The sequence below is a fragment of the Dasypus novemcinctus genome, chromosome 9 (genome assembly GCF_030445035.2).
Source record: "Dasypus novemcinctus isolate mDasNov1 chromosome 9, mDasNov1.1.hap2, whole genome shotgun sequence".
Taxonomy (NCBI): domain Eukaryota; kingdom Metazoa; phylum Chordata; class Mammalia; order Cingulata; family Dasypodidae; genus Dasypus; species Dasypus novemcinctus.
Window position 1 is genome coordinate 118,025,909 of NC_080681.1, and position 27,262 is coordinate 118,053,170.

The 27,262-nt window shown below is 49.1% G+C and overlaps 1 protein-coding gene across 4 annotated transcripts in view; it reads left to right on the forward strand.

Annotated features, from left to right (window-relative positions):
• Positions 1-25,192, forward strand: part of FBXO42 (F-box protein 42) — a 156,630-nt gene extending 131,438 nt beyond the window's left edge. For 2 of the 4 annotated variants that reach the window (XM_058304322.2, XM_071217761.1), the window contains 5 exons: positions 20,478-20,627; positions 22,645-22,797; positions 23,831-23,955; positions 24,184-24,320; positions 24,540-25,192. In XM_058304322.2, the coding sequence (XP_058160305.1) occupies positions 20,478-20,627; positions 22,645-22,797; positions 23,831-23,955; positions 24,184-24,320; positions 24,540-24,807 (833 nt within the window). In that variant the 3' untranslated portion in view covers positions 24,808-25,192. The remainder of the gene's footprint in view (positions 1-20,477; positions 20,628-22,644; positions 22,798-23,830; positions 23,956-24,183; positions 24,321-24,539) is intronic. The other 2 variants (XM_071217762.1, XM_071217763.1) reach the window with 1 other exon arrangement.
• Positions 25,193-27,262: the final 2,070 nt, after the last annotated feature.

Sequence of the window (27,262 nt, forward strand, 5' to 3'; positions counted from 1 at the left end):
TTTAAATTTCAAAACAGTACATTTCCTACCCCCACATCTCCTTATTTCTTGTTAGCATTTCCCAAGCACAAGCCTGCTTCTGCTAGCCCTGAGTCTTAGCTCTCACCCAACATGTAGCAGTCTGTTTTCTCCTGTTACATTTTATTGAGTCCTTTCCCCTAACCCTCAGCTTTTACAGTGTAGTCTTGGTGGGAAAGTCCCCCTGGTGGGGTATATGTTCCAGCAACTGCTTTACATGCCACCTTAGATGAGGAAACTGCCATATGCCTACTTCCTATCATATACAACTGCTCAAAGCTCAGCACTTAGAATATTGCTCTGGGATATTCTCTGCTCTGGGAATATTGCCTATCCTCCTTTGGCAAAGACTGTTTGATCATGAGAGGTCCTTATTCACAAGACCAGATGATTAGGAATTTAGGCATCATTGCTATTGCTAAACCTTGTTTATGACATGACATTTATGAATGGACAATGCCTCCAAACTCAGTTCTTATTTAAATATCAAGCATTTGGAATCCTAAATGTTCAGAATCTCAACTTTTATCCCTCTGTCCACTGGCCTTCCTAAGGCAACTATTAACCTGTTGCTTCCTTCTACTTTCCCATGGAAGCAGCAACAGAGATGATTCTTTTAGAAAGTAATCCGGTTTCTCTGAGCTCTATGGTGTCCCAGTATTACCTACACCACTTGGAAGCAGACTGTCCGTTTACAGCTCTTTAAGAAAAGTCTGCCTCATCTGCACCTCGCAGTGTTGGTCTCGGTCTCAGTGGCTCCCAGGCCATATGGGGATGTACCTTAGGAGATGACTGAATACAGTCAAGGCGATTGTCTCTTCAGGCCCCTGTGAAGCTGCATGTACAGTGGAACTCAGGTGTCTCAGATGAGGTAAGCATTTCCACAGTGTTATGGATTCTTTAGTAAGATCAGTTTTAATCACAGCTCCCTTTTTGACATGACAGCAATTTTGTCTTAAAATTCACTGAGAAAAATGGGACAAAAAAAATTTAAAGCCTTCAGGAGCACCTCAAGCAAATGTTTATCAGTATTTAAAATACATGTGTTTCTACTTGAAGCTTTAACCCCTTCCACTCCTGCAAGTGTGCCTTTGAGAGTACTTGTGTCAGATTGGTTTCACCGGCCACCTGGTCGACCTCAGTGAGAATTCTAGTCTAGTCCCACCCTCTGACAGAGCTCCCTGTTCTCTCATTTCACAGGTTGTACAATAGAGAGGGTTCTGCATTTTGGCTGCATATCTCTACCCTTCTTCCATTCTTTCTAGTGGGCTTCACAACCACCCTACCCCAATATTTTGGAGCACAGATTAGGTGTCAAAACAAGCTTAAATTTCATTTTAAGGCAATACTGCAGCCCTCTGCAGATTGATTTGATTTAATGTTAGAGTTTTATAGCAAGAGCTGAAACCATGAACTATCCTAGGAGCTGTGCTGGGACTCAAAAGATAAAAAGAAGAGGAAGAAAGAAAACAATCCCAAGAAGGCTTGACTTTTGAGAACAGAAAGCCACCAGCTGATGGAGAACAGAGTGCTTTTTCCTTTCCTTTCATCTTGTCTTTCTGGGTTTTCTTCTCCTTTACTTCTTTCTTTCTCCTTAAAAGTGATACCTGGTTGGTTTGTCTGTCCTTGTCCTTGTGGTGATCCTGGCATGGTGACATGCTCTGCTTTGCATTATTTATGGTCTCTTACCAGCACTCAAGTCGGTGGGGGAGGATCTGAAAACACTTAGGGCACTAGGAAACTAAACGTTAAGACTTGCATCCTGTGCAGCCTCCCCATAAACTGCAGAAGGCATGTTCTACATTATCACCAGTAAGTGGCTCCCTTTCACCATGTTCATTGTCAAATGAGAGCAGACCTTAAGTGTTGGCTTGCTCTTTACCCCCTCTACCAGCTCCGCTCCCCTTCCACCAACCAGGGTTCACAGCAGTGCACACCATTGTGCTCTGGTGAAGCTGGTGGTATGAGTGATGTTTCCCATACAACTCAGAGGTACCAGGTGGCTTACCCTGAGATCATCATTTTAGGCACATAACAGTATAGGAATGAAAAGTGGATTTCACTGATATTTAATCTGTGTCAGTTTCCTTTTTTGTTAATGTTTTTCCCTGATGACTTTTTAGCAGTTTAACAAATAAAACAAAATGGACAAAATTGTCTTAACTGTTTTATTAGTAAAAAAGAGGAAATAAGGAAAGGAAAAAAATGCTATGGTTGGTGAAATAGAAAGCAAATGAGGTTGGAGATTGAAGTTAACGAGATAGTTAGATGTTCCTTCTCCTCTAGGAGGGAAGTGTTTGCAGGTAGAGCTGGAGACTTGTCCTTCCCTGGAGATACGCCATTTCATAATAGAGCTGCTCTCTCCATCATGCTTGAAGAGCTCGTTATGTTAAGAGTTTCAGTATTACCCTGCAGTGGAGACCCAAGAGAAGTGATGAGCTTGGAGCAGAGACCCAGGTGCCTGAACAACATTGGCACTGTTGCTGGTCTCCTGAGCAAAGATGACGGGCCCCCGGGTCTTGGTGCAGACAGAAAATGGTAGTTGGGAACACAGGCGTGCAGTCTCAAGGGTCTGTGGTCTAATCCTGGCTTCTCTTACATATTACTTCACCTTGGATAAGTTTTCTTATCTGCAAATGTAGTTGTTCCTACCTTACAGTATTATGAGTATTAACTGAAGTTGTATGTGAAAAGCACTAGCACAGTGCCTGACACATTGGAAGTGCTCAATAAATGATGGCCATAATTTATAATTAGCCCTTGAAGACAAAAGATATGGTTTGGGGATCTGGAATGAAAGGGTGAGCTCATTGTGTAAATTATCCCAGGGCTTATGCATGTGTACACATGCAGCATGTATCTGTGCAGTTGTCTGGGTCATCTTTTCAAGGTCACCATGAGGCTTTTGCCTCTCCACAGCAGTAAGTAGTAAGCATCTGCTGCCACAAACCCAGTCAGAATTGTCTCGGCTGCTTAATCCCCCTTTGGACAGCTTTATTCTTTGGTTTCCCAGTTGAACTCAGCCTTTGGTACATAAGGCATTCTTCCTCCAGGATCCATTCAAGGGCACACTTCGTTGGCTCCCAGTCTGGAAGTGTCAGTTGAGGGTTGACAACATGAGTGTCTGAGAGGAACCAGGCACTCCTGAGAGTAGGGGGCCACACCCTAAAACTATGCTGAGTATGTGTCAGCTTCTTATACCCCTGGACTTTTTTAACTTTTTATTGTAATATATATATACACACCTCAAAATTTTCCCATCTTAACCATTTTCAAGTGTACACAGTTCAGTGGTATTAACTACATTCACAATATGTGCTACCATCACCAACATTACCCAAGTCCTTTCATCCCCTCAAAGAGAAACTGCTGCCCCCATAATTCCCCTTCTGCAACCAACCCAATTAACCTGTAATCTGTTTGTCTCTATGAATTTGCTTAATCTTGGTATTTCATATAAGTGAGATAATATAATATTTGTCTTTTGTGTCTGGCTAATTTCACTCAACATGATGTCAAGATTCATCCATGTTGTAGCATGTATCAACTTCATTCCTTTTTACAGCTGAATAATATTCCATTGTGTCTGTGTATCACCTTTTGTTTACCTGTTTGTCTTTTGAAGGACACTTGGGTTGCTTCCATGTTTTGGCTGTTGTGAATAAGGCTGCTGTGAACATTGGACCCCTGGGCTTTTGGGCTGAGGACTGTTAATTCTTTTCATTCAAGGCATACCGAATACCCATCTTGTCCCAGGCTCAGGTGCTGTAGGCCAGCAGCTCCTGCTGTCTGCACATTTGTTCTTAAGCAAAGGGATAAAATGTTTCCTTCACTAGCAATATGTAGTCTGCTGCTGTCTGATGCTTCTAAGCATAGTCTGAGGAAGGGCGTTGGATGTCAAAGGGCCCAAAACCATGTCCCAGGAAGAGTGCTGGCTGCTACCAAGATGATGACATTAAGCATAGAATAATTGTTCTGAATTCTTCTACAGTTGTCCTTGTGGAAGGATTGGACTTGCCCCTTGTAGATCTGTTGAACTGAATAAGGTCCAGTGGGTAGGAGCTTTTAGGGAAGAGATTTCAGGGTTATTGGGAAAAAGAGTTTTGTCAGAAATGCGTTTAACAGGTAGGCCTGGAATGCCAGAGTTCTGCACCACCAGAAGAATTCAAGCATTACGTCGGTCAGTCTGTGGGATGTGAAGGAAGTGACGTTAGGTGGGTAGGGTGCCAATAGTGATAGGGATCCTGGGGGAGACTCCACGTGCCCAGCCCTCAAGGCCAGTCAGTCCCCCTAGAATTACATGACATCTTGACCAAGAGGCACTTGGGGCTCAAACCCAGGTATGTTTGTGCCAGAGGCCATGCTTCTAACCACTGAGGAGGGATGTTCCTGTTCTGATGGAGCTCCAAACCGGAAGATGGCAACCTGGCCAGGTCGGAGGACTTGTGGGAACGGGGAGATTTGTTGATTTGGGGAGTAAACGAAAACAGCTCAGAGTAGAGCGGTAGCTTGCCCAAGGCATTGCAGGAACTGTAGCCACTGCCTCTTCTTGCAGGGGCCTGTGCACAGAGGGATCTAAATTACAGGACCTAGCCAGGGAAGGGATAAGTCCACAATGTGTCCTTTCTCCTCTCTGGGTCTTTGCAGCTCCTCTCCAGCTGGCCCTGTGTGAAGGCAGCACAGGAACCGCTGACTCACGAGAGCAAGGCCACTTGGGCTTGCATGTGTCGCTACCCTGAGCTAGCACCTCAGGTATCTGCTACCTCCCAGACTGGGGATTTTCCTCATGTCACCCCACCTCCAGGAAGCCTGGGCAGAGGTGCGTTTGGGGCCACCTTGAGTCCAGGCAGGACAGGAGGCACACCACCTAGTAATCCTACAGGTTGGTCGGCTTGTGCTGACACACAGGCCTGGGGGTTAGCCTCGCTGCTCTGTGCCTTTTTGCCTCTCCCCAGGTGGACAAAACATCTCCAGCTAAGGTCTGCCTTCTGCTCTCAGTGACCGTTATTATCCACTCCTCCCTACAATACAGTCTCCGACAAAGCAGCCCAGCAGTCTGCCGAATGCTTTGTGAGGTAATAAGTTCATTACTGGAAGCGTTCAAGCAGACTGATCACTTGCAGGGGAAGGGATGATAAGACTGACTTATGCAGCAGATAAAGAATCGGGACCACAGGACCCCTACATGCCCCGTCAACTCTTTGAGTTGTGGTTCTGTGGAACCTCACAGGCCAAAAATATAGACCTGGGTTCAAAAGCTACCTCTGTCACTTTGAGCTGGGACAAGCCCTCCCACTTCTGAGCTTCTGTTTTATTGGTGAAATGATGATGATGCCAACCTCACCGGTTTGGAATTCAGCTGGAACCAGCCAAGAATTGTTCCTTCATGGATCGGGTGTGGTTATCTAAAAGGCCACCTGGGGGCACCATGTGAAAGGCTTTGAGTCACCTGGGAGGAACAGGATGGACAGAAGGAGGAAAATGCCCATTTCTTCCCTTCCTCTGTCCCCAAAGCTTGTGTGACCAGGCACCATCCCCAGACTGGCCCACCTGTCCTCTCTCTGCCGCAGCCCCCAGCTGTGGGGAGACGGGCAGCCCCGCAGGGCCCAGGCTCTGGCAGCATGCACAAAACCAAGCTCAGGTCTTCAGTAAGTGCCTAAGCCTGGTGGTGCGCCTCATCCCCACAGGGAGCCTGGCTGTCTGCCCACCGGCTGCAGGGGGGGCGGGGGGCTGGGCCTTATTGGGCAGGGGCCTGGGAGGAGGGAGGAAGCCTACTGGCAAGGCCAGGGAAGCCCAAGGCACCTGGGGATCACTCAGTCTCAGTGCACCTGCTGATCGCTGATGCACTGGGACACACAGGCCTCAGAGAGGAACTCAGGAGAGGGTCACAGCCTAGTCACAAGCCAGGGAGTTGTCACATTGGGCTAAAGAAAAATGGCAAATCCTGAGCTGCTAAGGGCAAAAGGCAGTCCCCATATCATAATAAAAAGATAGGAAAGAATATGCAGTCTGTGAAATGGCCTGCAACCAGCACAGCCAGTCAGGCACAGGACAGAGGTTCTGGAAACTAGAGAGCTAAGAAGTTGGTCTTGGGAAGCAAATTTGACTCGTCTGATAGAGCGTCCGCCTACCACATGGGAGGTCCAGGGTTCAAACCCAGGGCCTCCTAACCCATGTGCTGAGCTGGCCCACACGCCCTGTAAGGAGAGCTGCCCTGCATGAAAAAAGTGCAGCCTGCCCAGGAGTGGCGCCACACACACACACAGCTGATGCAGCAAGATAACACAAGGAAAAAGAGACGCAGTTTTCCAGTGCTGCTGACAAGAATACAAGCAGACACAGAAGAACACACAGCAAACGGACACAGAGCAGACAACTGGTAGGGGGGTGGGGGTGGGGGTACGGGGAAGGGAAGAGAAATAAAAAAAATAAAAAAAAAAAGAAGTTGGTCATCTTGCCCTGGCCTCACCATGCTACACGGAAGCAGAAGGCAGATGAGGATAGAGCCTTTCTAGGGTCTATTAGGTGGATGGGGTCCCGGCCTCACCTTGCCTGGGTGGAGCTCTGGCAATAAGGTGGGGTGATGGCAGGCTCCCACAGGCCTCAGAATGAAAGACAGGCTTTCCCCATGTCCCAGGAAGAGAGCAGAGAGGCTGTGGAGGTTTCGGTGGTCGGGTGCAAAGGACACTGCAGAATGACGCAGATGTGATGACCGGCAGTCCCATGGGGATCAGAGGCCCATCAGATGTAGCAGGGAACGAAGCCCACGTCCAGATGCACGCTGGGAGGAGAGAACGCCTTCGACAGGCCTCCAGGGAAGGGGAGTGGGTGGCAGAGGCACGGAGAGGTGTTCTGGAGCAGGAAGCCTCCCCAGGCATACCAGGCATACTTCCCTGGCGTTCGGGTAAGGCTGGCCCCCCTTACGTTTACCAAGAAATTACTGCAATTAAAATGTCTACTTTAGACAGAACAGGGGCTCAGAGACGGATTAATTTGAGTCAAAGGAAATGAAGTTCCATTTCTTAAACATCTGAGTCTGTGACTGTAAAAACTTACCTTCACTCCAAGTAGGAGAGAAGCTGGATAAAGTGCTTGGAACCCCTAGAACCAAGGAAGAGAAAGATTAGGGCAAGTACTGGAGGAAGCAGGGAACGGGGTGTCCAGGAGAGGAAACAGCCAGTGTGAAGGCACAGCAATCGGAGTGTGACTGGCCCTCCCAGGAACCCCGAGAGCCGTGACTGGAGTGCACGGGGCAGATATGGAGGGTGGATGGGAGAAGAGTAAAATGAGAGTCAGGGGCCTGGAGTGGGGGCACAGACCAAGGCAGTGGCAACAAGGAGATCATAATCCAGAAATTTACAAGAAGAAAATCCCTCAGTTTCAGTGGTCGCTTGGATCTGGAGGTGGAAGGGGTGTCTCACCAGCACTCATTACTGCCTTCAGCAAACGCCTAATATCTGCTGGGTACCAGGCACTGTCCCTGCTCTGTGGAGTTAACATCCTGGCCTGGTGGGGATGGGGACAAACAAGTGTGTGAAGAGTTAAGATTATTCTCCATGGACAACGGGATATGGCAAAGCAGGAAGAGTTGGGCTCATTGGGGAAGGCCTTTCTGAGGAGGCATTTCAGCTGAAACGTGGATGAAAGAAAAAGCCAGCCCTGGGGAGATCAGGAGGAAGACGCTCCAGGCTCTGAGGTGGGCATAGCTGGCAGCTTCAAGGAAGAGTACAAAAGCCTGGATGGCGGGAGGAAGTGAGCAAGGGGAGAGCGGGCAGGTGGGCCTTGTAGGTCATGGGGAGGAGGTGGCCTAGGTGCAGTGGGAAGCCAGTCAAGGGTTTGTGTTGTTTTTCAACTTTTTATTTTGAAATACTTTCAAACTTCTGGGACAGTTACAAAAATAATACCCCATAGAGAGAACTTCAATATAAATCTATTCCCCCAGTTACCCAGATCCACCAGTCTTAACATTTTGCCACATCTGCTGTATCCATCTATCCACCTATCTGTCTGTCTAGTTATCAACCCATTTTCTGAACACTTGAGTGTAGGTTGTATACATTATGCTCCTTGAATCCTTGATACAGCCATGCACATTTCTTCGAGAACAAGGATATTCACTTATGTAACCACCTCAGGTACTGTTATCAAGTTCAAGACATTTAAAATTGATATGAAGCTTACAGCCTATATTCCAATTTTTTCATATGCCTCAATAATGCCCTCCGGTGCCTTCTTCATGATTAGATCCTGTCTTTGGTCACTTAATGCATTTAATTCTCACTGTCCCTTTAGTTGCTCAATCTTTTGAAATTCGAGCCTATTATCAACATGAACTTTCCCATCTCAACCCCTCCCAAGCACAGCATTCAGCAGGATGAGTCCCAGTCGGTACCCTCATCACCTTCCATTACTAAAGCTCCCATCTCCCCAAACACAAACAGTGCCCTCATTATGCACTAAGTCCCCTTTCCCTTACCCCTGGGAGCCTGTACTCTTAATTTATGTCTCAATGAGCTTACATATTCTCCAATAATTTCTAATAAGCACCATTATTATGGTGCTTAATTTTAACATCCTAAATCTATAGCACTCTCATTTGCTTTAATACCAAAATGGTATACACAAACTATGTTCCTATACACCTCCATCCTCCCACCTTTTTGTAGTTCTTGTCACAAATTGCCTATTTATACATTATGAGTCCCAAACCATTGATTTCTCATTACATTTTATGCACTGTCTTTTAGATCCTGTAAGAAGTAAAAAATGGAGTTACAAGCCAAAAATATAATAGTATGGCATTTACATTTACCCCTGTCTTTATCCTTATGGTAGATTCTTATATCTTAATGCAGCTTCAATCTATTGTCCAGTGTCCTTTCCTTTCAACCTACAGAACTTGCTTTAGCATCTCTTGTAGGACAAGTCTAGTGCCGACAAACTCCCTCAGCTTTTGTTACCTGGGAATGTCTTAATCTCTCCCTCATTATTTTTTTAGATTTCTTTTTATTTATTTATTTATCCCCACCCCCTCATTATTTGCACTTGCTGTGCCTGTTTGTCTTCCTTGTTTCTTTAGGAAGACTGGGAACTGAACCCAGGACCTCTGATGTGGGAGGGAGGCACCTAATCACTTGAGCCACCTCTGTTCCCTGCTTTGTTGTATCACTCATTATGTTTTTTCTTCTTGTGTCTCTTGTTGCATCATCCTGCTGCATCAGCTCACTGTGCTTGCCTGTCACACCAGCTCACTGCCTTGCTTGTCCTCTGTAGGAGGCACCGGGAACCTCTGCTCCCTGCTTTGTTGTGTTTCTCATTATGTGTTTCTTCTTATATCTCTTGTTGCATCATCCTGTTGTGTCGACTTGGTGGACCTGGCCATTATACCAGCTTGCTGTCTTCTTTGGGAAGCACTGGGAACCAAACCATGGACCTCCCACATAATAAGCAGGAGCTCAATCACTTCAGCCATATCTGTTTCCCTTTCCCTCATTTTTGAAAGGCTTTTTTGCTGGATTTAGAATTCTTGGTTGTCAATTGTTTGCTTTCAGCTCTTTAATATGTCATCCCACTGTCATCTTGCCTCCATTGTTTCCGATGAGAAATTGTCACTTAATCTTATTGAGACTCGCTTGTATATGACATGTTGCTTCTCTCTTGCAGCCTTCAGAATTCTATCTTTGGCACTCAACAGTTTGATTATAATGTGTTCCAGTGTGGGTCTATTTGTGTTTGCCCTGTTTGGAGTTAGTTGAGTATCTTGGATGTGTATATTTGTGTCTTTCATTAAATTTAGGGAGTTTTCAGCCATTATTTCTTTGAATATTCTCTCAGGCCCTTTCTCTCTTTCTCTGGGACTCCCATAATGTGTGTATTGGTGTGCTTGATAGTGTCCCACAGGTTCCTCAGGCACTGTTCACTTTCCTTCATTCTTCCTTCATTCTTTCTTCTTTCTGCTTCTTAGACTGGATGATTTCAATTGTCTTATCTTCAAGTTCACTGATTCTTTCTTCTTCCAGCTCCAATCTGCTATTAAACCTCTCCAAGGAATTTTTCATTTCTGTTCCTGTGGTCTTCAGCAATGTTTCGTTCTTTTTCATAATTTCCATCTCTCTGTTGATCTCTTTGTGTTCATCTCTCACTTTTCTGACTTCCTTTAGTTCATTGTCCATGTTTTCCTTTAGCTCTTTGAGCATATTTTGGACCATTTTTTCAAGTCTTTGTCTGGTGTGTTCCAAGTTTGATCCTCCTCATTGATGGTTTCTAATTCTTTAATTTTCTCCTTTGCCTGGGCCATGACTTCCTTTTTCTTTGTATGTTTTGTAAACTTTTGTTAAAACCTGGACATTTTTGTATTTTAAAGTGTTATTGCTGGAATTTAGACTCTGAGGAATCTGTTCCTTTAGTTTCCTTTAGCTTGTTTCCAGCTAGTGTTATGACAGAGCTTTTCTTGAATCCCAAGAGCTAACAACAACAACAAAAGGAATAAAAGAAAACACCTTTCACTGTCTTTGCAGATTGACCTGTGCCTGTGCTCTCCTTCAGAGCTTATCCATACAATGAGTTTAGAGAATACCTGTAGGCCAAAGAGTAGGGGTCTCCCTGATGCTTTCTGCACTTGTGTCTTTTCTTGGGTATGGACAAGTGGCCCTAGGAACTCCCCCATTTACATGGATTCAAATGTCCCCTCTTTCCTTAGAAAGGAGTTTCCTCACTGCCCCAGACACTGCATTGTACACCTACAACTCAAACAAGGGTTTTAAGCAAGGGAGTAAGAGATGACCTGATGTTTATCTTCAAGAAGTTCCTCAGTTGCTATTTCTGGCTAGAGATGAGTGTAGACCCCAGCTGGCCTTCCCTTGTGCTGTCCTTCATGAAGAGGAGGGCCCTGGTCCCAGCCCAGGGTCTAGAGGGCTGGCCTGGGCTCTGAGTGACCTGAGCTGTCCCCAGGGAGAGGTTGGAGGAGTCTATCTAGAGGGCTGGGCCTCCCCCAAACCTGACCCCAGGCAGCATTTCCGTATATCTTCCCCTTCTTGGAGCCCATCTCCTGGGCCTAAGCTTGTGGCTGTCATTCCCCAGGTGACATCCATGCCTCCTTTGTTTTTTGTCCAACTGCATCTGTGGGAGCTAATCAATCACACCCAGTGCTTCAGGCTTCAGGGTTATCCATCTGTTGCTGATGATGTCCAGGCCATTCACCTGCACTTTGCACCCCAATATCCAGGTGTCTGCTCTGAGTCTGTCCACCCCTCACTCCCTCAGTGGTTTCTTATCTGACTCCCTTGCCTGCTTTTCCTTCTGTGCTTTTCCTGCCAGTTAGGGATGCCACCGTCTGCTCCATTGCCTGGGAAGACACCTGGCTTCTCTTCTCTTCTGAGTTCCATTGACTTTCAGCTGCTGGCTGCTCCCTCTGGCTGGTTTTCTTTCTCTCCCTCTCTCACCCTCTTTCTCCTTCTCTCTCCCTCTTTCTCCTTCTCTCTCCCTCTCTCTCCCTCTCCCTCCTTCCTTCCCTGTAAGGCCTTCATTAATACCATTAGGATCTATTCTGATTCAGTTGGGCCACACCTTAAGTTGAAGTAATCTCATTAAAAGAGCCTATTTGTACCCAAAGGAATAGATTAAGTTTAAGAACCACAGTCCAACTCTCTGGACCCCAAGAAGACGTGTTCTTTCCACATGCAAAATACATTCATTCCATCACAATATCCCAAAAGCCATAAGTCATTTCAGTAAATATGCTAAGTACAAAGTCTCATTAAAATTGGTTATGGATATGGTCTGCCCTGGGGCACAATTCCCGTTTGTGGATCTGTGAAACCTAGAAAACCTATAATCAGCTTCCAATTGCAATGGAGAGCAAACATAGGATAAACATTCTCATTCAGAAGGGAGAAATTGGAAGGAAAACAGGACTCATGAGTTCCAAACAGTTCTGAAACCCAGCAGGGCAAACCCCATTAGATTTCAAGGTCCAACAGTCGTCCATGAATCAACATTTTCCCTTAGGCCTGATGGAGTGGCGGCCTCACCGCTTCCAAGCACTTGCACCATGGCCACGTTCTTCACGAATGCAGGACACAGGCCCCGCCCTCTCTGAGCACTGGGATGATGGCCAGGCTCTCCATGAACACTGAGCACAGGCCCCACCGTCTCTAAGCTTTGGGGTGGCAGCACTCTCCCTGAACTACAGGGCACATGGCCTGGCCCTTCTGGCCACTAGGGCAATTGGTCTGCTCCCTCTAACCATGGGAATGAGCCTGCCCTGTCCACACACCTGGGTGGGTCCTCTCTCTTGGCCCAAGGAAATCTCTTCAGTCCAGATCTTTTTTTTTTTTTAAGATTTATTTATTTTTCTTTCTCTTCCCTCCCCCCCCCCCCACCCCGGTTGTCTGTTCTCTGTGTCTGTCTGTTGCATGTTCTTTGTCCGCTTCTGTTGTTGTTAGTGGCGTGGGAATCTGTTTCTTTTTGTTGTGTCATCTTGCTGTGTCAGCTCTCCATGTGGGCGGCGCCATTCCTGGGCAGGCTGCACTTTCTTTCACGCTGGGTGGCTCTCCTTATGGGGCACACTCCCTGCGCGTCGGCGCAGGGGACACCACTGCATGGCACGGCACTCCCTGCGCGCATCAGCACTGTGCATGGGCCAGGTCCACACAGGTCAAGGAGGCCCGGGGTTTGAACCGTGGACCTCCCATGTGGTAGACGGACGCCCTAACCACTGGGCCAAGTCCGCTTCCCCAGTCCAGATCTTGGTTTCCATGGTTCTGGTCTTGAAGTTATTCTTCCTTCAATCCATCCCTTCTCTGTCCCTTTCATTCCAGGCTGGTAGTGGTTCTGCTTATACAAAGTTTAGCAAAACCTTGTTGGTTTTGCATGCAGTTCCCACAGGTCCAAACCATCACACAATAGAACCTTCCACAGATCCTTCCTGCATAACTGCATTTCCTATCCTGACTTCCACTGAAATGGCTGACTGGATCCGTGGTCAGTTAAACTCTCACTTGGAGCCTATTTTCTGGGGACTTACTTTCTGGAAACTCAAGTAGGTCCTTGACAGAGCCTCTTCTAACCCTAGTCTCAGAACTACTCTTTGGATAGGCTCAGAATTTTCCAAATAGTTGATTTCTACTTTCTTTGTGCTTAAGAGTTCAGTCTCAGCTTTCCCTTTCTTCTCTCATTTCACTATAAGCTTCAAGGGAAAACCAGGCTGCACCTTCCACAATTAGCTTGGAAATTTCCTCAGCTAAATATCCAAGTTCATTGCTTTCAAGTTCTGTCTTCCATCCAATCAGAGCTCAATTTTGCCAAGTTCTCTGCCACTTTATATAACAAAGATCACATATCTTCCAGTTTCAAATGACATTTATTTCCTTCTAAGTCTTCTCCAGAAGTACCTTAAATGTCCATATTTCTACCAACATTTTGTTCATGATGAATTATGTATTTTCTAAGATGATACAAACTTTCTCTGCAGCTTTTACTCATTTTTTGAACCCTTACAATTCTTCCAGCGTCTACCCATTACCCAATTCCAAAGTTGTTTCCACATTGCTTTTTTCGGTAGCAGCACCCCACTTTCCACTACCAAAAACTGTTTTACTTTCCTGGCTATCAAAGTAAATACCAGGCAATGTGTTGGCTGAAACAATGGGAATTTATTGGCTCACAGATATGAGGCTAGGAGATGTCCAAAATCAAGTTATCATCAAGGCAATGCTTTCTCCCACAAGACCATGGCACTCTGGCACTGGCTGCTGGAGATCCTGGGTCCTTGGCTTTTTTCTGTCACATGGCAGTGCTCATGGCAGTCTCTCCTGGCTTCTAAGTTCCATTGGCTTTCAGCTTCTGACTGCTCCCTCTGTGGCTTTCTCTCCCTCAGTGGCCCTCCCTATAAAGCCTTCAGTAACAGGATTAAGACTCATCCTGATTCATTTAGGCCACACTGAAATAACTTCATCAAAAGAACTGATTTACAATGGGTTCATACCCACAGGAATGGATTAAATTTAAAACCATGTTTTTCTGGGGTACATAGCTCCAAGCTACCACACATATTATATATATTACAATTCAATTTCTGCTGATTCTAACTTCATTTTAGGGCCTACACATGCACAGCATCTCTATCCCTCCAATCCTCCCGTTAATGTTGTTCTTGTTGCAAATTACGTCTTTGTACATTGGGCCCAGCAACAAAGATTTACATTTGTTTTTATGCATTTGAATTTTAAGCTTTATAAGAAATAAAAGTGTTACAAATAAAAAATGAAATACTACTGGCTTTTATATTTACAGTGTATGTTGTTACTTACACTGGAAATCATTATTTCTACATCCAGCATTGAGATACTGTCTAGGGTGCTATTTTAGTTTGCTAATGGCTGCCAAGGCAATATACCAAAAAAGTGTTGGGTTTTTTACAATGGGGATTTATTAATTTATAAGCTCACAGTACCGAAGCTGTGAAAGCATCCAAATCAAGTCATCATCAGGATATGCTTTCTCCCCAAGCTGCAGCTGTGAGCTATCAAGTATATGACGGTGTCTGCTTGTCTCACCCCTCCAGACCTCATTCAGCTTCTGGCTTCCGTGGCTTCCTCTCAGCCTCTGTGTTCCATTGATGTCACCTTCTGTCTCCCAGGGCCTTCTCTCTCAACTTGTGAGTTCCATTGATTTCATTTCTGTCTCCTGGGTCCTTCAGTCTCAGCCTCTAGGAATTTCTCTCTGTCTCTGCAATTTTCCCCCATATCTGTGCCTTCTTATTCCTCTGTTTATAAAGGACTCCAGTAAGAGGATTAAGACCCACCCTGGGTCAAACAATCTAATCAAAGGCCCTTAACTGAAGTGATTTAATCAAAAGGTCCCACCTACACAAGGTTGACACACAGAGGACTGTATTAGCTCTAAGGACATGCTCCTCTCAGGTCCTCCCAGCTTCAAACTGACCCAGGTACTTTCCTTTCAATGTGGAGGAATCCCTTTCTCATTTCCTGTAATAACGGTCTACAGTAATGAACTCCCTCAGAGTTCATTTGTCTGGAAGTGTCGTTTTTGAAGGACAACTTTGTCAGGTATATTACCCTCAAGTAACAGGGTTTTTTTTTTCTTTCAGCACTTTAAATATGTCCTTCCACTGCCTTCTCACCTCATAAGTTCTATTGAGAAATGGGATTTTAATTAAATTAAGCTTCTCTTATACGTGACATGTAGCTTCTCTTGCTGTTTTTAAGAATCAATCCTTGTCTTTGGCATTGAATAGTTGGATCATAATATATCTCAGTGTAGATCTGTTTAGGTTCATCCTGCTTGGCATTTTTGAGCATCCTGGATTTATATATTCATAGCTTCCATCAGATTTGGGAAGTTTTCTGCCATTATTTTTTCAAATATTTTTTCTGGCTCTTCACCTTGCCCCTCTCCTCCAGGGACTGCAATAAGGAATGTATTGGTACACTCAGTGGTGTCTCACAGGATCCTCAGGCTCTGTTCATTTTCTTTCATTCCTTTTTCTTTTTGCTCCTCAACCTGGACAATTGCAATTATTTTGTCTTAGAGTTCACTGATCCTTTTTTCTTCCACCTCCAATCGGCTCTTGGATCCCTCTCTTGAATTTTTCACTTCAGTTACTGTATTCTTGAGCTCCAGAATTTCCATTTGGTTCTTCTTTATAATTTCTATCTTACTATTGAAATTCTCATTTTGTTCATATATTGTTTTCCTGATTCTTTTAGTTTTGTCCACATTTTCCTTTAGTTCGTTAAAACTCTTTATGATAGTTGTTTTAAGACCTTTAATTAGTAATTCCAGAGACTGCACTTCCTCTGGGATATTTTCCATCAATATTTTCCTGTGAGAGGGCCATGCTTTCCTGTCTCCTGGTATGTTTTGTAATATTAATATGTTGTTGAGAACTGGACAATATGAGTATTATGACAATATGGCCACTCTGGAAATCTAAGTTCTTCCACTATTCAGTCTGCCAGACTAGAAACAAGTAGGGAAAAAAAAGGAAAGAGAGAGAAAAAAATACTAACAGACAAAACACCCCCACACACACACCCCCAAAAAAAAGAAAAGAAAAAAATAATAAACTGCATTGCCCTCAGCTCCAACTCTCTTAATATGTGCCAGTGGGGAGCCAGAAGCTTCTGCTTTCAAGGTCGAAATCTAGGCCAGAATTCCCTGTTCATCCCTCAGGGATCTGCCAGACTCAAAAATATAACACAGAGAATGAAAAAAAACAACCAACCAAAAGACAAAGAAAAAAGTAGTACACTGGCTCTCCATAACCCTGTAGATGCTGGCCTAATGCCCAAAGACTCTGCTTCTGAGAGAAACTGAGGCTAGAGTCTGTGCTAGGCCCTCAGGGATCTGCCAGATGAAATAATACAAGAAAGAGAAAGAAGAAACCCCACCAATGAAAAAGTGCCCTGGGTCTTTAATTCCTTGTATATGCTGGTGTGAGGCCAGAAGAGCTGCTGTGGAGAAGGCAGAAACCAAGGCCAGAGTCCACGCTGTGCGCTCAGGAGCCTGCCCAATGGGGAAATGCCCACACAGAAGAAAGGAAAAACAGCCAAAGGAGGCACACTAGCCCTTTCCATCCAGGTGGGTGCTGGTGGGAGGCTGGAAGCACTGCTTTAGCTTCCACGCTGCTCCCTCACCATCCCAACTAGCCTCAGCCCTCACCCCCAGTTTGCAGAGGAGGTGCTTTCCTCTGCCAGCCCCCGGCCAACTGGGCCCTCCTGAAATCCTTGTTGCCGCAGCCCATCATTGGTTTGTGCTTTCCCTTACGAAAGCTCAACTCTCAGCAGCCTTCACTTCCTCTGGCACTCCTGTAGTTGTTCTAAATGTCCATTCGGTTCCAGGGTTACTGCCTAGTTAATTCCAGTGTTTTTTCCAGCTTTTTCATTTTTCTAGTGGAAGGAGTGAATTGTAAAACTCTCTACTCCCACTGTGCCTGCGCTCCTCCAAAGCCCCTGTCTTCGTCCTTATGTCCTAGGTGGGGGGAGACAAACAACAAATTAAAAAATAATGTCTGATTCAAGAACAGGATGAGTGAAAGAAATTGCTTGGAGAGCAGCAAGTCCTTGTGGGGGGGGGGGGCTGCTCTCTGTGCAGGTGACATTCAGCCTGAGTGAGGAGGGGCGGGGGGAAGCAGAGAGCTCCAGATGGTGGGAACTACATCACACTGGGGCCCTAAATGGGAACAGAGAAGGGCCAGGGTCGCTGGAGTGCTGCAGGGGGAGAGTAGTGGCAGATGACAGCGAGGGGCAATCAGGGCGGAGCTGGTAAGGCTTGAAGGGCAGCCCTGGAGTTTCTATTTTATTCTGAGTGTGGTAAGAGCCACTGGAGGATCATAATTCTGGGTGTGATGCTACTGGGTTTACTTTGCAAAAAAGAGCCCTCTGATGGCTGTGCCGTGTCCCAGGGGGAAGCAGAGACACCCATCAGGACACAGCTGCAGGGACCCAGGCAAGAGATGGTGGTGGCAGTGGACAGAAGCCACCACGAATCGACCCGTGGCTTGGCTCTCTCTGCACATCCTGCTCCCAGGGCCTCATGCTCACTCACCCCCACCCCCAGTTCAGGCCTGTGTATCTGTCTGTCCACCTGGGCTTTCCATCCCCTCCTCGAGGCTGGAACTGTGTCCCTGCCTTGTGGTTTATAGAATCACACGAGGTAACCTCTGTAAAGCCCCTGCTGTCAGGCATCTAGTAGGCCCTGAATAAAGGTTACCTATTTTTTTTTTTTTAAGATTTGTTTATTTATTTCCCCCCCTTCCCCATCTCCTACCCTGCTGTTTTTGCTGTCTGTCTTTTCTTCTCGTCTCATCTTTCTCCTTTATGATTCACTGGGATTTGATCCTGGAGACTTCTGATGGGGGGAGAGGTTCCCTGTCAATTGGGCCACCTAGTTCCTGGTTTCTGCTGCACTTCACCTTGACTCTCCCCTTGTCTCTCTGTTGATGCGTCATCATACTGCTGCGTGACTCACTTGCACAGGCACTGGCTCACCACGCGGGCACTTGCATGGGCACTGGGGTACACTTTCTTCTCTTCATTTTCACCAGGAGGCCCCAGGGATCAAACCTAGGTCCTCCCATATGGTAGGCAGAAGCTCTATCACTTAAGCCACATCCATTTCCCAAGGTTAGCTCTTATCCCAGATTATTCCTTATAAAACAGTGACTTGCTCATACTGATGGCCTTGCAAGAAGATCCTGATAAAAAGTAAGCATAATAGACGAGTTCTCTCTTGGTAGAGGTCCTCCTGCATCCTGTCCCAATAACAGGCGTTTACTGAGCAGCCTAGTGCTGGGACAGGCCAGGTGCACACGCTGGAACGTGGAGAGTGCTCATTGTCCGGGGCGGGGCTCACGGCCTCAGTCTGACCTAGCCCCAGGAGGGCAGGGACCTCTTTTTGATCATCATTGTATTCCCAGCACTTAGAACAAGCCAGGCACACAGTAAGTGTTCAGTAATTATTTATTGAATGAATGGAAAAGTAAACCAGTCAATAAGTGAATGACAGGATGGAACAATTCAGGGTCCTTTGACTCTTCCCTTCCCTCCTCCCCAAAGTCTCCCTCATCTGTTTGCTCATTGTTTTTGCTAGTTGTCTGCTCTTTTCTTCTTTAGGAGGCACCAGAACCAAAGCTGGGACCTCCCATGTGGGAGGCAGGCACCCAACTGCCTGAGCCACATCCTTTTTTTTTTTTTTTTTTTTGAGGTACCATACCAGAGATTGAACCCAGGACCTCCTATGTGGGAAGCCAGTGCTCAACCACTGAGTCACATCAGCTCCTCCAAGGTGTTTTTTTCTTTTGTTTGTTTGTTGTTTTTACATGGCACCAGGAACCCAACCAGGTCCTTCCACATGGGAAGCAGGTGCTCAACCCGCTTGAGCCACCTCTGCTCCCTCTGACTCATTTTTAAGACTGTGAGCAAGTCCCTGGGCTGCCGTTTCCCCATCTATGAAGCCGAGGAAGTCCCGCTGGGCAGGGTTAGTTGAGAAATAATAATAACAACAGCAACAGTAACTGAGCTTCTTTATGGCCCAGACACTGTTTGTTGTAAAGAACCCTGGGAAGGGAAGCGGACTTGGCCCAATGGATAGGGCGTCCGCCTACCACATGGGAGGTCTGCAGTTCAAATCCTGGGCCTCCCTGACCCGTGTGGAGCTGGCCCACGTGCAGTGCTGATGCATGCAAGGAGTGCTGTGCCATGCAGGGGTGTCCCCCGCGTAGGGGAGCCCCAAGCGCAAGGAGTGCACCCCATAAGGAGAGCCGCCCAGCATGAAAAAAAGTGCAGCCTGCCCAGGAATGGCGCCGCCCACACGGAGAGCTGACACAGCAAGACGATGCAACAGAAAGAGACACAGATTCCCGTGCCGCTGACAACAACAGAAGCGGACAAAGAAGACCCAGCAAATAGACACAGAGAACAGACAACTGGGGTGGGGGGTGAGGGGAGAGAAATCAATCAATCAATCAATCTTGAAAAATAGAACAAAAAATGACACAAGAAGAAGAAACACAGATTCCCGGTGCCGCTGATAAGGATAGAAGCGGTCACAGAAGAAAACACAGCCAATGGACACAGAGCGGAGGGGAAGGGGAGAGAAATAAATAAAAAATAAATCTTTAAAAAAAAAGAACCCTGGGAAGTCATAGTATTTTAGCTTCATTTTATGGAAGAGGAGAGTGAGGCCCAGAGAGACAGGGAAGTCACCCGAGGGAAATTCTGAGTGGAAGGGAAAAGGCCCCACAGCCCGTGGAAGGCCTTGGCCGCGCTGAGGCCCCCGCGGGGACCGGGAGGAGGTACCAACACGCCCAACCCCGACCCAGCGCCCAACCCCGACCCAGCGCCCAACCCCGACCCAGCGGCGCAACCCCGCCCCCGGGCGTCTCCACGGCAACAGCCTCCGCACATGCGCCTCAAGCACCGGGCCCCGGACTGCCGCTAGGGAAGCCGCAGGCCGGGAGGGCGGAAACAGGGCGGCGGGAGCGCGGGGCGGGCTTTAAAAGTGGCAGTCTCCACCAGGGCCGGCTCGCAGATCGGGCTGCTGATGGTGAGAGCAGAGTGGGCCCGGGAGCCGGCAACGTGGGGGTGGAGGAGAAGCCGGGCTGTGTGATCCCCCGGGGGTGATAAGTGGAGAGGGGCTGTATAAACAGCCCAGGGCAATAGTGGGATGCCTGTTCCCCACGAGCGATTTGGGGGAGAGGGGGCTGTGGAGTTGCACCTTCAAGGGAATAAGGAGGAACGAGGGTGTGTATCTGTCCCCAGGACAGCGAAGTGGAGCTTGGTCTCTAAAAATGTTTCTCGGGGTGATAAATAAGGGTGGGCCTCCATAACTGCCCCACCCCGGAGTTGGGGCCTCAAGGCATAGGCGGAGAGGGGGATTCAGAGTGATCACAGATCAGGCTTGGGAGAGTTACCCTTCTCCCCACCCCCTACTCTTAGCATGCTGCCACCTACCTCCCCTGTCGGGGTGCCCGGCAATGACCAGGCCACCCGCCCCCGGCTCGGTGATTGTCCCAGACTGGCATGAGAGTGCCGAGGGCAAGGAGTACCTGGCGTGCATTCTACGCAAGAATCGCCGGCGGGTGTTTGGTAAGTGCTCCCCCACCCACCCGGACCCTAGCCCGTCACCTGATATCTCCCTGGGGGCAGCAGAGAAGCTGGGCAAGAGACCTGTCAGACCTGGCCTACTGTACTCCTTAGCCTTGGGGACCCCTGGAAACCCTATCCCTGGGGCCCCCACCCTCAAGTCTCCTTAGACCTTATTCCATTATCTGAGCCAGGAACCATGGAAACAGCTGAAACCCTGCCAGGAACCATTGTCACCAGAGACACTGTCCACTGAGCCCTCAGCCTGTGCTGGGCGCTTTACACAACGGTCTCCCGTTTAATCTCAGCAACATGTTTTACAGACTCAGAGAAGGTGGGACACTCGTCCACAATCATGCCCCAGGAAGCAGAGGCCAGCCTCTTCCATGTCCTGGTGTCTCTGGGATACCACACTCACGTTTCCCAGGACCAAGCCAGCTCACAGAGCCAGGGCCTGCTGTCAGGCCAGCAGAGGGCCTGGCGTTGGCTGTGAGAGGCTAGCTCTAGCTGGGGAGGTGACGAGGGAAACCCACACAACTTAGCACTTTCGGGTTCCATGCCTATAGCTTTGTCATAATTTTGACTGCCTTTTTTTTTTTGCAATTCGTAAATTAAAAGCATCCAAAAAGATATGGCTATATTGTTTCCATGGGTTTTTTCCTAGCAATTGAGAATACTTTTGCTGCTATTACCCCAGGAAGCAAAGAACCGTGAAAAATCATGCTTTTACGGGTGGGAAAACTAGAATGTGATAATTGCATAAAACCCTCTCATGCATCAAACTTAAACAAGCAAACAAACAAAAAACTGGTATGAGTCTTGACCCAGTCTGATAGGGCACCGGGGTTCGAAGCAGGATCATCCGGGAATCCTGCTGAAAGGGAGATTCTGACGCAGTGGATCTGGGGCTGGCCAAGAGGCTGCAGTTCTAACCAGCTTCCGGGTGATCGATGCTCCTGCTCCTGGCCCAGGCACCACACTCTGAGCAGCGAGGGTTTCCTAGCTATGGCCCTCGGAAATTTTGCACCTAAACTCTTTGTGTTTTCAGCAACAGACACCGACGCTGGCAGGACCTTCCATAGTCTTAGGGCCTTTGTGTAGGTCTCTCATGCACACATGAGGGTCAGGCTCACATTATTAGTTATGATAATGATCTAATTATTATAACTAATATGATAGTTAGATATTAGTGATGACAGCCAAAGGACCCAATGCGTGAATATTTTGCCTTTTTTCTCTTTAAAGAAATGAGAACAGATTCAAGGGATGACCCTCTAACAAAGTCATTGTCCCTCAACCTCCCATGGTGATTGGGAACCCAGATTTGGGGTTATGCAGACCCAGGCTTGATCTACCACTTGACCCAGGAGCTACCACTTCCTACCCCTGTGCCCCTAAAGAAGGGATCTGAGTCTCTGTCCTCAGGTTCCTCCTTTGTAAAATGGGGACAGTTGCAGTACTTACCTCCTGTTGCTGTCAGGAAGACGTACAGGGATCATGTAAGCGATGGTCTGGCGTACCGTGGGTGCTCCCTGCGGGGTGGCCATCTCAGCTTTTATTGCGTCGTCACTTGTTGAGCAGAAGAGAGTTGGCCGAAGGTAGAGCTCGTTAGCTGGGAATTATGTCCAGCCCGGGACCATGAGGTCTAGGCCACAGCCAGCATGCAGCAGCCATGCTCAGAGGGAGCAGAGATCCTGGTGGTTCATCTTTCGTGGTGGTTTTCCTGGCCTGCTGATGTTTGCGGGGGTTTTGTGACTAGCTGGGTATACTCACCAGAGCATGTCACTCTTTGAATGTCAGCCAGGCCCCCCAAAAAGGTTGAGAACAGCTGATTTATAAATATCAACTGACATTAAGACCTTAGGCCAGTCTCTTTGTGAACCAGGCCTCTGTAGAATTCGTTTGAGCCATGGATGGTTAGTGCTGATAAAGCCCCAGTGGCGAGGCTGAGCAACCTGGGGTCTGACCGGACAAGTGCAGAGTTGACCCCTGACCCGGCCTGGCTCCCTCCTTGCCCCAGGGCTGCTCGAGCGGCCAGTGCTGGCTCCTCCCGTGGCCATCGACACCGCCAGCTACAAGATCTTCGTGTCCGGGAAGAGTGGAGTGGGCAAGACGGCGCTGGTGGCCAAGCTGGCCGGCCTGGAGGTGCCTGTGGCGCACCATGAGACCATGGGTGAGTGGGGCCCGGCCTGTGCCAGCCTCCTGGGCTTTGCCCACCTCTGGAGACCTCCCCGGGGGGAGGAAAGAGCCTGGCCTCAGCCCACAAAGCCCACCACTTTGCAACCCTGGCAAGCCGTTCACTTCTCTGAACCTCCACGGCTCTTCTGCAAATGGGGAAAATAGTAGCTGTGGAGTTGTTGTGGGGTTGGTCCTAGAAATAGTTGTAGAAACCTGCCTGAGGAACCGTGCTTGGGAAATGCTAATGTTCTTTTTTTATTTTAAAGATTTATTTTATTTCTCCACACCCTCTCGTCGTTTGCATTTGCTGTGTCTGCTTGTTGTGTGCTGGTCTTCTTTTTCAGGAAGCATCGGGAACCGATCCCGGGACCTCCGATATGGGAGGGAGGCACCTGATCACCCGAGCTGCCTCTGCTCCCTGCTTTGTTGTGTCTCTCATTATGTTTTCCTTGTGTCTCTTGTTGCATCAGCGTGCCACGCCTGCGCGTCATGTCAGCTCGTTGTCTTGCTCGTCTTCTTCAGGAGGCACCGGGCACTGAACCTGGGGCCTCCCATGTAGTAGGCAGGAGCTCAGTCTCTTGAGCCACATCTGGTTCCCCTAATGTTCTTTTTTATTTCCTTCCACTGGACACTGATGGATCCACCACATTGCGGGCATCCCTTGGGGCCCCGGGACCTAGCTTTACCCTGGCTAGGACTGGGACTGCATGTCTCTGATAGACTGGAGGGCTCTGCCTCCTCCATCAGACTGGAAATTCCCCCAGGTCAGGGACTGTGCCTTCCCTGTCAGACTCTGTTCTTCCAGGGCAGGGTGAGCATGCCTCCTCCATCAGACACGACTTCTCCCATGAGAGGGATGAGGCTTTCCCCATCAGACTGGGATCTTCCAGAGCAGAGGGATTGTGCTTTCCCTGCTAGGCTGGGTGCCCACCGGTGCAGGGACACATCTTTCTTTCTGATTCTTCCTGGCCCCCTCCCCCTCTACTCCCACCTCCTCCCTGCTGAGTGTCAACCCCGGGCCCCCTCAGGCATCCAAACCACCGTGGTGTTTTGGCCAGCCAAGCTGCTGGCCAGTGACCGCGTTGTCATGTTCCGCTTTGAGTTCTGGGACTGCGGGGAGTCTGCACTCAAGAAGTTCGACCACATGCTGCCGGTGAGCAGGCCATCGGGCCCGGGGCGGCCCGGGGCGGGGCTGGTGGTCCGCGGTGGGCTTCTGGGTACAGATGTCTGAGCTGGCACCTGCCTGCAGGAGCCCGAGCTGGGAGCTGGGCACGAAGGCGCTGCCCTTGGGCTGGCCACTCCCTGCGCCGGGCCTCAGTCTCCAGATCGTGCTTCTCAGGGCCTGCGGCCCCATGGCCTCCCGCCCGCCTCTCGACCCCAGGCCTGCAGGGAGAAAGCAGATGCTTTCCTCTTCCTCTTCTCCTTCACTGACCGCGCCTCCTTCGAAGACCTCCCTGGACAGCTGGCCGGCCTAGCGGACGAGGCCCCCCGGGCTGTCAGGATGGTCATCGGCTCCAAGTATCCTTTGCGCCTCTGCCGGCATCGTCAGAGGCCTCACGAGGCAAGGCGCAGGGCGAGGGGGTCAGGGACCCACCTCCACCCGGCCATGGGGTCCAGAGCCACGGGCTCTCCCTTAGAAGGTGCCTCAAGGCCGGACACCCACCCGTGGGGCTCCAGGGAGGGAGGAGAAGGCCGGCTGAGCAGAGGCCCCCGGCGGGCTCCTTGACTCCTCTCCAGGTTTGACCAGTACATGCACACGGACGTGCCCGAGCGCGACCTCGCGGCTTTCCGGCAGGCCTGGGAGCTGCCCCTCCTGCGGGTGAAGAGTGTGCCGGGCCGGCGGCTGCCCGACGGGCGCACGCTGGACGGGCGGGCCGGGCTGGCCGACGTGGCCCACGTGCTCAACAGCCTCGCCGAGCAGTTGTGGCACCAGGACCAGGTGGCAGCTGGCCTGCTCCCCAGCACCCCAGAGAACGCCCCTGGCCAAGAGGTGGTGGCCTGCTGAAAGGGCACCTGTGATCCCCCCAGGACAGGGGGCCAGACCTGGGGCAGGAAGGCCGATCCCAGCCCAAGGACTGGGCAGGAGGCCTGAGAAGACCCCGCCCCTGCAGCTCTTTCCTTCAGGCCTCGGGTCAGTGAGGTGGGGTGGAAGGCTCTGTAGGGTGGCGGCCACCCCTCTGGTCTGTGAGTCTTTAGGTGCCTTCTGGTTTTCTCCATCTGCCCTGGGGTCACTTCTGGAGACCAAGGGGACTCCATGGGTAGATCCCCAAAGGCTCGTGCCACCCCCCTCACCTTCTGTCGCCCCCTCAGTGGGTGATTGGGAAGAGGGGTGCATCAATGGGGCCCTGGGCTTCAGCTGACTTCAATAAAGAGCCTGTATTAGTTGGGTAGCTCGATCTGCTGTAAATGACAAACCCTGAAATCTCAGGGCTTAACTGTATGGAAGGAGGCGAAGGCGATATGGGGCTCTACTTCTTTCATTCATTTGGCACCGGGCTCTGACAGCTTCAACACGTGGCTTCCAAATTCGCCCTGGGGCATCGACGTCCAGTGAGCAGGCAGGGAATGAGGGAATGAGTGCAAGTGGAAGGCCGCCAGGTGGCTGGACCAGCTGGAGCACATTATTCCTGCCCCCGTCCTATTGGCCAGGACCAACCACATGGTCACATGGGACCACAGGGGAGCCTGGGAAATGTCCAGCTGTGTGTCCAGTAGGTGGTCTTTTACCCTGTTTTTTTTGTTGTGTTTTTTAGCAACTTTTTTTTATTGTATTTTTTTTCAAGATACATAGATCAGGAAGTGACTGTGGCTCAGTCAGTTTGTCTCCCGTCTACCATATGGGAGGTCCTGGGTTCACGTCCAGGGGCCTCCTTGTGAAGTCAGGCTTGCTCACACGCTGTGGAACACTGCCTGGCCTGCAGGGCGCTGCAGAGAGCCAACTCAGCAAGGTGATGCAACAGAAAGGGAGACAAGTAAAAACACAGAAGAGCGCGCAGTGAATGGACACAGAGAGCAAACAACAAGCAAGCTGCAAGGAGGGGGGATAAATAAAAAATAAATAAATATAGACACACAGAAGGATGCACAGCGAATGGACACAAGGCAGACAGCAAGCAAGCCACAGGGGGGAGGAGAGGGGGAAAAAAAGATACATAGATCACACAAAATGTTACATTAAAAAATATAAGAGGTTCCCATATACCCCCCTCCCCACCCTGTCCATTCCTCCCACATCAACAACCTCTTTCATCACTGTGGCACATTCATTGCATTTGGTGAATACATTTTGGAGCACTGTGGCCCTGCATGGATTATAGTTTACATTGTAGTTTACACTTTCCCCCAGTCTATTCAGTGGATTATGGCAGTATATATGATGTCCTGCATCTGTCCCTACAATATCATTCCACACAACTCCAAGTCCCAAAAATGCCCCCACATCACAACTCCTGTCTCCCTGCCCTCGGCAACTCCCATGGCCACTGTCTCCACATCAGTGCTACAATTTCTCCCATTGCTAGAGTCACAAGAGTTCTATAGTGGAATACCAGTAAAAACACTTTAATCCATATTTTATTCCTCCATCCTGCAGACCCTGGGATAGCGATGTCCACTCCACCTCTAAATTGAGAGGGGGCTTAGATCCCACATGGTTGATGGATGTGATTCTTCTGCTTGCAGTTGTAGGCACTCTCGGTTCCCTGGTGTGGTGGTTGACCCCACTCACCTCCCTGTTAGCTGACCTGGGTAAGTCCAACGAACTGGAGAGTAGGATTTGCAAGTCTGCTGAGGCTCAGGGCCCAGCTGGAACATGGACAGTCCAGAGATTTAAGTCTCCTGAGCATATACCAGCCCCACCTGTGGTGTTTTGATCATGAAACTGTCAGGCCAGACTGAGGACAGAGGCCCGGCCGGCCCGGGAAATGAGGAAACAGCACTGGGCGGGGGTGGGAACTAGGGCAGGAGGGGGTCAGGGTTGAGCTGACCTGACAGGCAGCCTGTGAGGTCACTGAACACCAGAGCCCAAAGGTGAGTGAACAAGGGACAGCCTTGTGTCTCACCTCTGCCCCATTAGCCAAGACACTGCAGGCTAAAGTGGGGAGCTACCAGGGAAGGTGGGCTTTGCTTTCTCCCACCCCTTGAGTGACCTCTCTCCCAGTCCCATAGATGGACCCCTGGGATGGAGCCCGGCCTGGGCTGACCCAGCCGGGAGGGCTCTGGGGGATCAGCTCTATGACGCCCAAATCCAGCCGATCCTGACACGGTGGCCCTGGCAGCTCTGCACACCCTACACTCACATGCCTGAGCTGGCATGCACACTCCAGCTCACGTGCTCACACGAATGGGGCTGGCCCAGAGGAGCTGAGAACACAGCGAAAGGATGGCAGGGTGGCCGCGCTCGGAACCCAGTCCCACTGCTCTCCTCCACTTTGCTCTTCCCCAGAGGCCACCTGGACGGA